Source organism: Melospiza melodia, chromosome 1, assembly GCF_035770615.1.
Source record: "Melospiza melodia melodia isolate bMelMel2 chromosome 1, bMelMel2.pri, whole genome shotgun sequence".
Lineage (NCBI taxonomy): Eukaryota > Metazoa > Chordata > Aves > Passeriformes > Passerellidae > Melospiza > Melospiza melodia.
The window spans coordinates 139969147-139986160 of record NC_086194.1 but is presented as its reverse complement, the minus strand read 5'-3'; the positions used below and the strand labels follow the sequence as shown (position 1 = coordinate 139986160).

The window sequence follows — 17014 nt, the reverse complement described above, 5'->3', positions numbered from 1 at the left end:
AAGAACAAAACCCATGAAAAGGAGACATTAGTTTCACAGGAATGCTTTTCTGAGCACAACTGACTAATCAATGACAATATACCCCCCATATGGAAACGAGCCCTCAAGCATATTGCAAATGCACACAGCATTACAGATTTCCTTTACTGATGACAAATTAACAAAGTACCTTCTTGAAATGAACTTAAAGGCACTATGCCAGTATGCCAAACATTTTACATATAGGAACTGTACACTATGATGACACATATAGCAAATACTTGCTCACCACAATGTTAACTTCCATTTAACTCACTCACTCACTCACTCACGACTAACACAGACAATAGTGTTTCTGTGTATTTAGCACTCTGCATTCGTGAGACAGCAGAAAAAAGTTCACACTATGAAACACTTATGACAGACAACTCATTTTTATTTCTTAAACAAATAGATGCTTTGTAATACTGTATTTTTTAATAGTTGCAAGCAATTTCATTATTCTCTCAAAGATACAGGACCCGAGCATACATAATTGAAGACAGAGGAAACTGAGAACACACTTGACAGAATTAACAGGTAAATGAAATCAGTAAATCCAACTGCCACATCCCTTCATTTGATGTCTGTGCTAACACATCCTCTAAAGTTCCAAGCACACAGCACACACCAGATAGAATATTTTAAACAGCAAGTTTGTCTCAGTAATTCACATGGGTAACTAACACTTTATCATAATATATGAAATTCCTTTTAGGTGCTTTATTTTTGCATGCATGCACCACTCCTTATTATGTCCCCCTTTTTAACAGAGTCTTTATTTGTTTTAAAGATCAAAGAAGATAAATTCAATACAAAGCTATGCAGCACAAGCAGCACCTGTTTCTGCTACCCACACACACTCTTTCACTCATTCCCCTGTCTGACCTCTCTCTGCAGGTGACTATGAGTGAACAGCCAGTTCTCTGTGAGACCTGAATGGGACATACACATGGGCAGATGCAGCAAATACTTTAATGTTTATTAATCTAAAAAGGAGCAAAGATTACAAAAATATAAGGAGTAGAAAACCTTAGACAAGTTAAAATACATACAATCTTTAGGCAAAGTTTGTTTTGGTCAGGCAGAATTTAGCTTATCAAATGTCAATCCAAAACAATAGGGGTATAAACTAAAAAAAAATACTGTAGTAAATTTATACTAAAAGGTGACAATTACCCTTCTTTCCTAAGGCCACTGTACCACAGTAAATAGTCTCATTCAGTGCATTACAGCATCCTCATGTCAGAGCAGTTTCACTCATGTGCTGCTGATACTAGAAAAATAACTTTATTTAATTTTTTTATGAATAAACTAAAGCAAATTTTCAGGTGTAGTTTTGATCACCATATTTTTGTTTTTTATTAAATTGTTCTTCAATAATTCCACTGATTTCACAAACCTGTGAAATCAAACAGAAAAACACAGATATTAGGGCTCAAATGTAATGTACACAAAAATAGGAGAAAAGGGAAAATTAATCCTTCACCATGTTTTCATTTTGTAAGAGTTTTCTATTATGTTGAATTCGCAGTTAAATAAGCAATGTGGATGAGTATGTTAGTGAATCTCAATTATTTTTTGCTGTTTCTAAAACATTCAGAAACAAACAACACTGCCCTTAGTTATACTATTTGTTCCAATTATTCAGTGGTTTTGAGGGGTTTTTTCCTGCTACTTCTTTTTCAATAGTGGTAATAGACTGCAAAAAGTAGCCTGTGTTTCAGAAAACGTGGAATATAATATTCACCTGTGATGAATCAGAGAAGCTGAGATAGCAATGTTTTAATTTCTCCTTGTGTTCAGGTTGAAAACCTTCCCCAAAGCAAATGGAAATCTAGCTTTAAAAAATATTTACAGATGCAGATTGCAATGGACTGTTTTGCAAATGTTGCTGACTGGAACACAACCTGCCCTTTCCATAGTTTGTAGAAAATATAATGCTGTAACTGGACCTATTACATAGATCCAGTGAGAGAATCGAGGTTATGAACTGGAAATAAACACCTCAACCTCATTTAATTGTACTAGTGGCTGCACAAAGATCTGTGTGTTACCTGAGAAGCCTCCACCTTTCCTTTTTTAAACACTGCAGGAAATCAGGCACAGCAGTTTCACTCCTTTTGAACATTTAAATATGCAAGCCCTTTCTGGGAGATTTAAGAAACTTGGCAGGAACAAATTCTTTCCATTGTCTCCAGCTAATTAATTTAATACAATTGGAATAATTTTCATTTTGTCAGATGATAAACCTGGAATTTGCATGTGATTCTGTATTGATAACCAACAAAGCAAGGCACATACCATGAAAACCTCTGCAACAACAAAAACAAATTAACCAAACAAACAAAACACAAGACAAAAAGCCTAGGAAACCTTAGCAACAGTTCTTATCCTTGATTACCTTTATATAGTTGAGGGCTTTTTGTCATTTATACCTAATGTTCAGCTGTTTTCCTTGGAGGTGCTTCTTTTAGCAGATATTCAAGCTGTATCACAGTTTGATCTATAAGTAATGGACTTGTCTTATGGTGGGATAAAGAAAAGCAAATATGTGTAAGCCTGTTTCATTTGCAGATTCTTCTTGTGACTGTTACCCACAGAAGACCCAGGGACTGGTCTTATCTGGAGGAGTTAATTTAAGAAGTTAACCACATGTTAATGGCTTTGAGTTCATTGTGTCCTTTATTTTTTGCTTATAACACTTGAAGCTCCTGCTTGCTAGGACAGAACATTTAATTTCCTTTGTCACAGTTTGATCAATCTTTTTTATTTAAACATCTACAGAAATCATGTTATCTCTGAAGTTTCTGGTTGAATGCCTTTATGTGAGTGAGGCAAATTCCTAACAGGGTTTCCCAAATGCTGGTCATTTTTAACCACCTCCTGAAGTCCATTGAGCAATCCCAGTCTGTCTTAATGGAAAGACACCTAACCCATGGGTATTTTTACTGATATTATGTGGAATAATTACTTTGCTACTTAACTTCTAAGGCATTCAAGAAATGGTCTACTGTTCTTCGTGACAGCATTGTGCTGAGAGCTCACACTGAGATGATCTTCTATGACCATCCTAAATCCATTAGGTCACTGCTTTCCAGGACAAAGCCTCATTATTCTGCAGCAGAGACAGATATGGTTCTCTGGTGCCAGATATATTTCATTTGGTTTAAATATACTTCATCTGGTTATAATAAAGTGCATTTTACTGGAATCTGGCCATTATACCAGGGGATTCATATCATTTAATAACTTCAACTTGTCCTTCCCACCCATTATCCAAACCTATCAGACCCTAATGAGCCCCATTCATCTACATCTTCCCATTAGAAACTCAAGTTTTTGATTCCTCATTGAACCAGCTTTTAATTTACCTAATGTGTGTCCTGATAATTCTCTAGGCCATTTTTTAAATTACAGTGTCACTTTTTATTACATTAAATGTCATTGGGAGTCCAAGTTTAGCATAATAAGGAAAGCTGTAGAAAAAGATATCTGTAGGTTTGGAAGCTTTACTGAAAAAAGCTTTCTGCACTAAAACAGGTTTTAATTTATTTTTTTTTACTCCCTGCAATGGAAAATTCCCTTCCCATACTAAATATTTAGTCAAATGTGAACTTTTCCAAAGTGAAACCAAATATTAGTCAGGATAAATAAAGCAATGTGCCTTAAAGCCTTAATAATATAAGAAGATTACTGCAGGTTTGTATTTAAGCACATCCATTCAAAAAATAGGAAACTTGAGTCTAACTTCAACTTTATCTAGTTGCATTTGAACTCACCACTCACTGTCCAAAAGTCATCTGACTTCTAGTAGAAATAATGTGAATCTCTACATTTGTTTCACCATCAATAAATAATTAAATTGAAATGGGCAGGTTACCATGCTAGAGAATTGTTCTCATCTACTTTCAGACTCAGAAAGCAGTTATATGAAGTGATGCAGCTTTAGCCACGAGTGTCACAAGACATCCAGCCAATACCATCCAATAGGCCTGGAGAAATTCTGTTTAAAAGAAGCACAATCCCCTTTCTGGTGTCCTATTTCTGAAGAGGACATAGAACTGTCTCAAGCTAAATACGTAGGCAAGCCAATGTCAGGCATGAGAGACAACATTCTTTAACAACCATAAGTGCATACTGCAGAAATTTAGTAAATAACTCATATCCCAAGCAGACAAAAGCTTTATGACACCCTCTGCAGAGATTACATGGAAGGGAGAGATACGAATTTTTTACTGCAGTTTGTATTACCACTCTCTAAATATTAAAGGAAAGAAGGACATCAACATCTGCAGAAGATTCATGAATTGGGATAAAAGTCTCCCAAAAGTTTATTTTTGGGACAGATTCACTTGTGAGACAAAAAAAAAAAAAAAAAAAAAAAAAAAAAAAAAAAAAAGTGCGTATTTATAGTGAATTTATTATTCACTGAGAAAAACTGCCAACTACAACAATTCTGCTCTTACTAATCAGACATATAATTGAGTAACATTTGAGTGATGCCTGATAAGCACCTTACTTTCTAGAGAAACCACATCTAGCCTTGTCCTAAACTCAAACCCACTGAAAGAGACATTTCCAATGCTCTATCAGAGCAGAGCACAAATACAAACAGCTGAATTTGAATTACAGAAATGGAATGTGTTTGCATAGATGCCTGCAATCAATAGTTGCTCCTCTAACCCCGATTCTGTCATTCTTACTCATACTGAATAGCACCTGGCCCTAGCGAAAGCAAACTTTCACAGCAAAAACCTATTCCAACAGTAGATTCCTCCTTATTGTTAACTCTGGCCAAACTATCTTCCAAATCTTATGAAAACTTACTTGCATAATTAGGATAAATTGACTGTTTTGGCATGTGAATTTACTCAGTGCAAGGATCTTTACCCATGGACAAATACTGTATGGATTGGAATTTTACTAGAAGACAGTCTGAATTTCTCAAGTCTACAAAATCCCTGATCTTTCATTCTTTTAGTTTTTTTTTCCCTAGGCAGACGTGCAAATGGGAAAATGAAGGTTTCCTTCAACAACTGTTGAAGTCATCAGCAGAGTGTCTTTGACTGCAGAGTTGCAAGACCAGTGCAAGAATGAATGGAGTAGAAATCCCACTTATTCCCAATGAACATTTGATTTATCAGCAGTAGACCTTTCACAGTCAACCTTAGCAAAGAGTTTGCAGATGAAGAGTAGGAAAACCCAGAGGTCAGAGGGCAAGAGTTCAAGACTTGCCCCAGATCAACTGAGCTAGAAATGAGCATCTAGTGCTCCTTTTGGCAAGTTGGAATGAAGTGATAATAGACACACAACTTTGTGTGCCATTAACTACAGAAACTGGCATGCCTTAAGCAGATTAGCACAAAGGAATGTTTTTACACAGATGATCCTTCAGGGTGCCTTCCAGTCCTAAATGTTCTGTGGGTATATTTAATATGGATTTAACAAGTAGCAAGCTTTTCAAGAGTCTACTTCATTCACCTATCATGTACATCTGCTAGATGGACTGACTGGAGGCTGGGACCCTTTATGTCCAAGGCTGTGTGACCTGGAGAAATCTGCTGTATGGGTTACTTCTTGAGTTTGGCATCCAAGAAAGCAGACTTAGTGTTTTGGGCAGCAATCCTTGCCAAGACTAGAGATGGCAGGTCAAATTATACCAAAATCCCTGTCTTTTGTCTTTTCAAGGTTCTTGGAAGCTAGTGATACTTAGAAATTTCCAATCTTCAATCTTTGTAGGTCTTTTTCTCAAGGGAAAATTCAAGCAGACTCTTGTCAGACCCCTGAAAGGGATGAATTTCTTCTCATAAAAGCTGTCTAAAAAATGTTCTGGTGGTGGTTCTTCTGTTTCTGTGCATCAGTACCCCATAAAGAGGAAAATCTATTCTTGCCAGCTCAAAGAATTTTCATCAAACTGAAGGATTATGCAAGTGGTAAATATTTTCTCCAGATCCCTCCTTTTTCCAAGAATGATCTCTATGCATTCTCTGAAAACTCTTCACAGAGAATCAGCACACACGCAAACTACTGCAGATAATAATGGGGAACTGTCTCCAGAATCACAGAGGAAGAACACACATGAGGTTCTGTCTAGAGACATTTTTAGTCACTCTAAAAGGACACCACAGGTCCTTGATTTTGGATCATGCTGCATGACAATTTTCATCTCTCATTGTGTAGAGAGTTTCAAAGGAAAACACATTTTGCAAGCAGAAAAGATTTTGTTTCTAAATTATAATAGCTCTTAAAATGCACGTCTTAATTTTTATTTTTAATAACAAAATGTACATTACAAGAGCAAATAATTATACCTGATCTCTTTCTCTGATCTATGGCCACAAACTTAATTAAGTGCACAAAGAGGAAAAGGAAGGAGTATGCTAAAAAATCAACAAAGCTTCTTAAAAATATTTTTCTTTTCTTCTTTAACATAAAAAATCTTTTAAGCTAGAATAATTTAACTCTTTTATGTGAGTAGCTATTTGATTTAAAATGTTGTCATAATTAGTATGAAGGTTTAACAATTATTGACTTCTAGTTATCACTGAAACTTGATGCTAAGGATAAATTTTTAAAATGCTGTCAGAGAGCCTGGAGAATTTAAAATGTAAAGTCTGAGGTACAAGAACTGAGAACCAAGATCTTATTTCCATAAGACGAGATATGTGCTGTTGTATCTGTTTTGCAAATGATGCTTGTCAAGAGATACTGAGATTCCAGTGACCCAGTTCTGTTCAGTTATCACTTACTTTGAAAATAGTCTCCCTAAACTCTTACATCTGAATACATTTGGAACTGTTCCCCTCTTATTTTTTTCATTCTTTTTCTTCTAAAACTCTAACCAGACGATATTACTTTTAAAGAACTCAAGGTGACTCACACAGTTTCTCTTTCTGCATTGTTTTCCCACTACCAAAAACTAGCTTTACACCTGGCTGCTATTATCTCAAAGTAGTCAAAGAATGTGGTAAATATTATCCACATGTAATTTATCAAAGGCTAAGTCAAAGAACAGGTGTTGCTATTGTAAAGATTAATTTTGCAGCTCTTCTGCTCAAACTCACAAATTATGGATTCCTGGGCCTTCTCAACACTAAATCACACAAAAAATACCTGCACAGATTTATTACTTTGGGGGGAAAAATTATGTGTAATCTTGCCAGCTGGTCTACCTACAAGCAGTGGCAACAGCAAGTGTGCCAAAGCTCCTTGCTGGCTCCACTTCACAACCAGGAATTGGCAGCTTCTCTTTGTCAGCAGTGGCAGTTCTGCACTTTCTTGACAATGTCACTAGCACAAAAACTCAGACAGGGATGTTACCATCCTTAGTTACTTTTAATAAAAATTTTCACTATTAGATTTCAGTTACAGGAGATATTACTTTAATAAAACATTTCTGTTTTATCCCTTTAGTTTTAGTAGCAGAAACAGTGATATGAGAGTGCACCAGCTAACTACACTGAGGTCAACCTGTTTAACTAACTTGATAGCCATCTATGATAAGGTCACCCACCAGTTGGGGATGGATGGATGGATGGATGGATGGATGGATGGATGGATGGATGGATGGATGGATGGATGGGTGGGTGGGTGGGTGGGTGGGTGGGTGGATGGATGGATGGATGGATGGATGGATGGATGGATGGATGGATGGATGGATGGATGGATGGATGGATGGATGGATGGAGGGAAGTTGGTGGACATGGTTTTTCTGTACTTTAGGAATACTTTTGATTCTGTCCCTCACAGCATCCTTCAGGACAACTTGTCCAGCTGTGGGAGGAGTGGCTGCAGGCTGTGCTGGGTGAAGAACTGGCTGAAGGGCACAGCTCCAAGGGGGCCACTGGTCACCAGTGGTGTTCCCCAGGGATCAATTCTAGGGCCAGTTCTGGTCAAAAACACTTACCAACAACCTGCAGGGAGGGTTGAATCCACCATTAGCACATTTGCTGATGATGCCAAACTCAGAGGTGCTGCTGACTCTTTGGAGGGACAAGAGGCTTTGCAGAGGGATCTACACAGACTGGAACACTGGACAGTGATCGATGGCATGAAGTTTAACATGTCAAAACACCAGATTCTGCAGCTGGGACAGACTAATATCAAGCAAAAGTATAAACTGGGAGAGGAGTGGCTGGAGAGCCTCTCTGCAGAAATGGATCTGAAGGTGCTGGCTGGCAGCAGGCACAGCAAGAATCAGCAGCATGGCCTGGAAGCCAACAGGACAAAGCCCATCCTGGGGTGCATCAAATACAGAACCACCAGCTGCTCAGGAAAGGTGACTGTCCCACTGTGTAGGGCACTGGTGCAGCCTCACCTCGAGCACTGTGTGCCGTTCTGGGCACCACAATTTAAGAAGGACGTGAAGGCCCTTGAGTGGGTCCAGATAAGAGCAACAAAGCTGGTGAAGGAATGACCTGTGAGGAGCAGCTAAGGATTTGGGCTTGTCTAGTTTGGAGAAAATGAAGCTGAGGATTGACTTCACAGCTTCCTGAGGAAGGCATGTGGAGAGAGAGGCCCTGATCTCTTCTCCCTGGTATTCAGTGACAGAACACTTTGAGCCAAAGTAATGGCTCAAAGCTGTGCCAGGAGAGATTCAGACTGACATCAGGAGCATTCCTTTACTGAGAGGGTGAAGACTGAACAGGCTTCTGAGGGAGATGGTCAATTGCTCAAGTCTGTCACTGCTGAAGAGGCTTTTGGACATTGACCTTAACAACATGCTTTTAATATTTAACTTGCCACTTTGTTTTTTGGGCAATTGCAATGACCTGTAATATTCTTGGAATATTATAGCACAAGATTTTGGGTGCTCACAAGTCCTCACACCCACACAATTCCAGTACAGCAGCTACACAAGACCATGGTGTGCATCTGATATGTCCTGGAGCAGCAGTTTTCCTGGTCACACACACTGTGTGTTCACAGCCAGTCCTACCAATGTTTGTGGGACTGCAAATTCATTACAGAAAATACTGAGGAAAAATTGCATAGACATAAAAGGCAGGTCCCAGCGTCTCTCTTGAGCCACCTAAGGTGAGCTTCAGCTCAAAGGCAACTGAAAGGCTCTGGTGCAAGTCAAATTGGACTTACAGCCTTGGACTAAAATCAGATGGATGCACAGAATCTCATTGTAACATTTTACTAGTGTTCAAAAAGACCTGCACATGCTCTTTAGGATCTCACTGTGTAAATTTAAATTTTAGTCAAACTCTGGGATATGTATGAATTTGTGAAACTGATGTATGAGTACAAAACAATTATTTAAAGTGGCATAATTAAAAAAAAAAATCTGTTTATCTGGCATGTTTCTTATGAATACTTAATCCCTTACAGAACTGTTCCCTTCTATAAAGAAAACATCTTTTTCGTATGTTAACTCTTGATGTTTAAACCAGGATTGAGTTTTCTAAACATGTTGATTAAATCATCTGCTCTTTTTCAAGTACATCACCTAAAATATCTTAGGAAGAAGTTTGCATATTCACCCTTGAAGATCACAAAACTACTGTGAATTAAGAGAGATAATGTGAAACAGTAAGATCATTTACAGGTACCTTGTAGGCAGGGAGAATTTGCTACAATTTGAGAATATTGCAATTTATAGCCTGTTACTTGTTCTGCCATTTAGGCTCTGATCCTGCTGACCCTCTATTCCATGATTAGACAAATACTTTGAAGAGTGTATGATATTAAGGATTACTGGTATGATTAAGAACTTTTATTTATACAGATGAATTACAAAGAATGTAAGCAAAATACAGATAATTGAGTGTCACACCTAAGGAAGGAGGCTCTACTTTTCAGACCTGGAGTTTTTTTACTTTGCTTTTTTTTGCTGGTAAATACAGATTTATGAAACAGATTATCTATTTCAAGTTCATGTTATTTTCTGGAACAGCTACTTTAACACATCAGGACAAATTGTTTCACTTAGCTTAAGTAAACAGTGTTCTGTCATCATTTTGTCATTGTTCAGTGACTACAGGAAAGCTTCTGCAGATCAGTCCTAGAAGGTTCAGCCTTCAGACAAATAAGTTATTGGTATTTGTGAGAAAAGCTCCTGAGAGCAGGCATGACATCTCCACAGTATTTGAAGAAATGGAAAATAGAAGTACAGTTGAGGGGTTTGACATTTTATCTGGTCCTTACACATATACTTACATTTGTCTTGGTCAGCTTCCACTCCTTCACTTTCTGTGTCACTAGGCAATATCCAAGGTTGATGAGCAAGTTGAAGCTGTTGCAAGAATTCATCCTGCCACAAACAGATCTATTTTAGATAAAATGACAGATAATTTTTCTGCACAAATGAAGACTGCAGCAAACACTAGCCTCAATTAACTAGAGAGGAGAAAGCCTTTAAAAACAAATAAACAACTTGCTGTGAAATAAAACCAAAATGTAGAGGATGCAGGCTCGTTGGAAATTTTTTTAATCTATTCAGCAAAACAAAACAAACCATAAACAAACAAAAAAACTAACCCCAAAACAAACAAACCCCCCCAAAACAAACAAAACCCCACAAAATAGAAACCAAAACATAACCAAAAGTAAACAAACAAACCAAACAAAGAAACAACAAAAAAAAATCAAACCTAAACACACTAAAATGAAGGGATTTATTTCACTGCCTCTCCACTATAAATACACTATAAATATGTAAGATACATACATACTCATCTTGGAAATGCAATGACAAGACAAAATTGCAGATATTACATCTGATCCTGCAGTTTTTGCACTGAACAGACATTTCAAATGCAATTTGCTTAAGTGAGGCTTTGATCTGTCAAAACTTTCACTGTTTCTAGTCTAATAAGTACAAGAATCTGACACCTGATTTAGAACCTATGGTTTTGCTGCCTAAGGAGAAGGCTTAGGAAGAAAAAATGTTATGGAAACTTTTTGTCTCTAAGATACCATTAAAACATCAAAATGTAAAAGTTTTACATGTTAAATGTGAAAAATCAAAGTATAAATCTTTTACATGGTTAAAAATGCATATGCAGCTGTATATAGCTTTTGAAAATGTTTTAAAATGCCCTACTTTTTAATATAATGTTTACATGTATGCGTATAAGAATATTTTTTCATGCAGGCACACACATATGTATGTGAACAGGTATACAAACAGACATATAAAATACTTTGACACATTCCTTTGAAATATTCATGGGGAGAGATGAGACTGGAATGCACAGTTTTCTTTTCAAAGGCAGTTCAAACATGCAAGTTTAGTCTATAAAAGAAAACTTTAACCTTGGCCAGATATCATAAAATCACTGGCCAGATTTATATATGTTATTGAAAAAAAAGGGGGGTAATAACCCTGTTTTGTGTTACATCAGCTGAAATGAGAATCTACATATTTAAATTGTATTGCAACATAAATTTTATTCTTAGGCTATCTGATTTAAATACAGAATTCAGGCTTGTTTAAATCAGCTTAGGGAGACTGCTCAATCAAGATCTAGCTCGCTGGGAGTAAATTATTAATTCTGTCAGTAACGTGCTAAAAATTCACAAACACTGCTGCCATGGGCCAACAGTAAATTCAGGCAGGAGCTTCAGGCCTCACTCACGTATGGCCATTTCCAATGTGCTGTGCTGGAGAATGTTGCTGCCTACAACACTGAACATGTTTTTGTTCAAGGAACAGGATTCTTGCAGTAGGGATGAGTGACTCTCACACTGATCCACACACTTTTTAATCTTCCAAAAACACAGAGCAAAGTCCTGAGCCAGGCAGGGGAACAGAATGAGAGTATCTGACCAAAAAGAGAGTCCTCATCACAAGTTATGCTCTATACTCCAGTAAATTGAAGTAAAAATTTTGTTAATCAAGGCTGTATTCAAATAAGACAAACTTTCCTGCTCTCAACAATGACAGACTAATAAGACTAATGAGGATTGCTGAATACCACTTTGAATTATCTGAATAAATGAAATGATTGCAAAATTTTTTCTGTTCAGAAAATGATATGGCAAACAAGGGAGTCAGTGGTATTTTCATCTCAACAGCTATTGACAAGTATCACAGAATTGTGTCACTTTAATGGAATCCATCCTAAAGAGATAAGCAGGGTTCAACATTTCTTTGCCAATTTATACAAAACACCAAAGGATTAGGACCATGAATAAAAGTATCTCTGCCAAAGGATTTGGAACCCTGATTTATTACCTTTATAGAGATAATAAAACTATTTCTCTAGGTAGCATTTCTTTGCTATAATTCAATTCAGCCTTGAACAGAGCTGATAATAAAACACACCTGTTAGAACTTAGTAATATTATGTGTGCCAGGAGGCAGAAACTTGTCCACAAAATCTCAGATCATTATAAGTCTTGAGCATTAAAAAAACCCAAAACATTCTTAACAGCTGATATGTTAAGTACTTGCCAAATTATTTAAGATTTGTGCTGTAACAAGATTGAACCACCCATGCTGCAGCATGAATTTTACTAAAGCTTAAGAACTTTGAATTGTATTTATTAGTAATATTTTTCTATTTAGACTTGTTATGTTACTTTGAAACACATTACAATCTAGGAAGCATACATAAGGCATTGAGAGATATGTTAAAATTCCCAACAAATAAGCAAGTAAATAAATAAGTGTATCAAGCTCCTTAGGGTAAAACATGCTCCTGGCACCCAGTAGTCACATTCTTTTCAACTGACTTATTCTCATCAAATATATATCAACATTCTACTGATTAATTCCATTAACATCACCTAAAAGTAAGGAAGCAGAGTTATTTGCAAAAAATTTTATCATAGTATCTTCCATAGGATTGGCAATATAACCACAGTGTATTTACATCCAGTAGAAATTCCCAGTTGAGACCATAAGGCTAATAAGAATAAAGATAATGTCCCCTCTTTTATTTTACTGGTTGTATACAGGAAGAGGATACAAAATCTGCAATGAAAGTTGCAAAATAAATTACAGTATCAGCCTTGAGTTTTTATGTTTGTGATCTGTAATAGTACAAAGACAGGCAGGACTCTTGTTCTCCTACCCCAAACCATCTCTGCCTTTTTAAAATATATCTCCATGGTCAGAGACAAGCTGTGACACAAGAAAGTGAAATCATATGACCACAAATGGGAGGAAATGTCTAACGTGGCAAAAAATGTCACAGAGCAGATGTATTTCCTGGGTATGTTCTGTCTAAATCCACTTCTCTAAGTGACCAGGAACTTAAGTGGGCAAAAGACAGCTTGAAAGCTTCTAGTATAACACTTCAAAAATGAGGCTGGGAGTGGCAGATTGGCCACATCTCCATCAGCTTCTTTCTGATATCCATGGGCCTTCCCAACCTGGTCTTCAGTGTGAACGCTTCGTACCATCAGCTTTCCCTTTGGAAGCAGAGCTAGTCCCAAGCTGAGTTTCCATTATGTCAAAGGTCACTTGTGAATGTCAGAAAGGATAAATAGGGTCTGAGCTGGGTCACTAGCAGCCAAAGTACTATTGTACCCAGTGAGCAAAGAGAAAGAAAAGAATTTGTCACTTCTAGAAGGGATTTTAACAGAGGATAAGATCCTGCATAGAAATGCTGAGGTTTAACATCAGCTTTACAGTGGGTTGCTGGCTGAATCTGGACATGCTATTCTAACTGGAAAATAGCATAATGATATTGCTCACTTCCTAAAATTCTTGAGACAAATATATACATATATTAAAGGCATAACAGGACACTTACTGTGAGAGCCATCAGCAAACAGAAGTAACAAGACACAGCAAATTAAATGGAACTCTTGCTTATTATTACCATAGCTACAGAAAGGCTCAGGAAGAAAGCATTTTTAATTGTCTGCCTTTTTACAGGAAATATCAAAAGTGGTGGGCAGACTGGAAATCTCTCACACGTTACATACACATAGTTTCATGAGCATATACAATCATTTTACTTGGCATCACATGACTGTGTATCACTTAAGAACAAGACTGCCTAAAAAAGAAGAAAAAGAGGGGTCAAGAATTTAGTTGGGAGACAATAAAACCCTTCATTTCTTCTGAACATATTTTAGTTAAAAATTAATTTCAATTCTCATTTTCTGGTATGAGAGGAAATTCTAACACACAAACACATCCCATACTTCAAAAGAGAACACAAAGTGATTTTTGGTAAAAAAAAATTGTTAAAATTGTCTTTCTTTTTTTTTAAATGGGAAATGTGGCTTGAAAATATATCAACTGGCAGTGAAGACACTTTCAGGAGAACTGTAGTCACCTTCAGTCCTCATGTCTTTAATCTGGATATTCAATTCTAAGTGAAGAAACAGCTCAAGTGATGGGATTAGTGCACTGTCATTCAAACACCAAAATAATGAGTATTTATTTCACCACCAAATTGAAGTAAGATTTCTTCCCCAAATTTTAGAATAGTCTGTGCCTCATTTCCTTTCCTTCACAACAAATAAAGGATGTCATATAATTAATTGAAGAGTTATACTAAGTATTTAATCTCTAATTTTTCTAAAAGCAACCCTAAGCAACACTATCATAAACAACATTTGAAATTTCCTTTAGAAGTCATGAGACTGATAACACATTGTATCAAGTGTCACACCCAACAGATTGTTAAAACAGATGATACTCCTCAGAAACAATCTAAAGGTATGATATTATTTTCAGTCTTGGAAAAAAGGTCTCCAGGTTTTGACAAATGGATTAGAAAGAGATTGGTAATAATGGTGGGAACCAACATATTCCACCACTAAAAAATCAGCAGTCTAGACACATAGTTCCTTCTCAAGTCAGTATAGAAGGACTGGCATATCCTGAGAAAAGACTCACCTTTGTAAGGCATGTATAGAGATAGACAGCAGGGGTTTTCTTTCACAGGTGCTTTTATTTCCACTGCCCACACACTGAAGTTATCTTTAAGGCAGCTAAGGTTAGCAGAGGAGAATCCTACTCAGAATTTACAAGGTACTTTAACTTTTTCTTTTGTTTTGTTTTAAACAAAGACTAGTCCTATAAAGCCAATAATATGTGACAGGAATTTTTTATGCTGCAAATTAGCCTAGATACCATGCATATAGTATTAGACAGTATTAGACAGCGATTCAACAATGTTGGACATTTTCTCTTGCATTCAGTTTGGTGCTTGGGAAAAACCTGTCCTTTCAGTGATGCCTATCTAATCATTCCAATTGCCCAAAAACATGAAATAAAAAGTAGATCGAGAAAATATCATGCACTGCCAGTGCAGCAGGAAAAAAAATATCATGGATCATAAAGATTAGATAAAGTTTTTTTTTTAATATTCCAGAGATATGCACCTGTTGAAACTGTAATGCTAATAAAACTGCTATGCATTGTACAGGCAAAGCCCTACCGAGCTCATGGTAAATTTGGGGCACACAAGTGTTTCAGTATGATTTCTGTAATAATACTGACATTCTCTAATGAGTACCTCTCAAAGCTGAGCAGTATTTCCTTGCTAATTTTCTGATCATTCTATTTCAAGTTCTTTTCAGCACAGTAAGTTACATTAGGTATACTGATGTTACTTGAACATAAAATGCAATAAAGTCTTGGCATTATTAAACATAGCAAAAACATTAAATTGAAAATCTTACTTCTGATAAACTGTTTCTCTGAGTAGTGACAGTTCCAACAACATCTCCACTCACTTGCACAGAAAGCCCTGAAGCAGCACTGAGGGTCCTCCCCATTTGGCTCTTGGATGACAAAGATCTGCTTCTTTGAATGCTAATAATGCCTTCCCTATTTCCTTGGTTGCTAGGGGTAAGAGGCCGTGACAACAAGCTATTTGGGGTCATAGGTCTGCTCCCTGGAGCTGCTGGCCTCTTGGTTTGTGCACTGCTGTTTGTGACACTGGAGACCTGTGTTCTGCTGTTGGTGGGCAGCGGCGGCGATTTGCTTCCTTGGAGCTGAACGTTCTTCCCTGTTGGAGCTGGCACCTGAGGCCTTGGGGCTGGGCCCTGTGCAGCTTGAAGAGTGCCTTGGTGGTCAGAGGTAACTACACTGGGATGCTGGACACCAGGGCTTCTTGAGAGCCTTGCTTCTTCCCACAGTGCGAGGTCCTTCTCAATGTCTGTGCACACACACATGAACAAATGGAAAAGAAAGAAACTCACTGTCTGTTTCTCTCTGGTTCAAAACCCTCAATGATTTTCTCCAATGTCAGTGAAAACCTGAACCTGTGCAGAGAAAATCTATTCATGCTTAAAATAAAAGCATCAGAATTAACAGTGCAAATGTTTGGCAAGCATTTGCCTGAAGTTTATTTACATTTGATTCACTGCAAACATAGCTACCCTGCAGCAATGAAATATTACCTCTTCATTGAATATCAACACAACCTATAAAAATTCCTCTTGTGTCATCAAAATTATGTCTCTGTGGCTTTTGCAGTTACTGCAAAATCAAGATTAGTATCAAACCAAGATAGAGCAGTGATGTAAACCTGCCATCCTCAACTGCAATCCAAAACTGTCTCAAGGCAAGAGTTTTGCTTCTAGCCCTGCTGTCTACTGTCCAACCAAAACTCTGAGGGAATTAACAATTGAACTCTGGCATGTCTGGATTTGTGATCCTGTTTGAACCTGCATCTCGTGCTCTGGCCTGCCATCAGTGCCACAGCAGGTGATGGGGTCATGATGTCCAGAGCCCAAGGAGAAAAGGTGACAGCCATTGGGTGGTCCAACCCCTGCCTTGCACACAGCCATAAGAAATAAGATCTCTTTTTAAACCACAACAGGTTAAGGACAGTGAATGAAAATTGTTTCCTGAAATAATTTCAATCACATTAATGCTTCTAATGAATTAAATCAGAATACAGCCATCAAAGTCAGGCGAGGGTAGCTGGAACTTAGGTTGGCATTGATAACATATTGAAAGTCCTTGCAAGTACAAATGTAGAGCTTAAGAAACAGTTTAATCAAGTTTATTTTATCTTACACTACTGTTATGAATTTTCACTTTCACTGGCATGTACTTGATTTTCATAGAGAC

At 37.2% G+C, this 17014-nt stretch overlaps 1 protein-coding gene across 6 annotated transcripts in view; it reads right to left on the bottom strand.

The window, feature by feature from the left end:
• Positions 1–394: 394 nt before the first annotated feature.
• Positions 395–17014, bottom strand: part of C1H8orf34 (chromosome 1 C8orf34 homolog) — a 150080-nt gene continuing 133460 nt past the window's right edge. For 3 of the 6 annotated variants that reach the window (XM_063169905.1, XM_063169925.1, XM_063169914.1), the window contains 2 exons: positions 15616–16094; positions 8246–10279 (listed from right to left, as the gene is read on the bottom strand). In XM_063169905.1, coding sequence (XP_063025975.1) covers positions 10040–10279; positions 15616–16094 — 719 coding nt within the window. In that variant the 3' untranslated portion in view covers positions 8246–10039. Of the gene's footprint in view, positions 1421–8245; positions 10280–15615; positions 16095–17014 lie in introns of those variants that run through there. The other 3 variants (XM_063169941.1, XM_063169933.1, XM_063169906.1) reach the window with 3 other exon arrangements.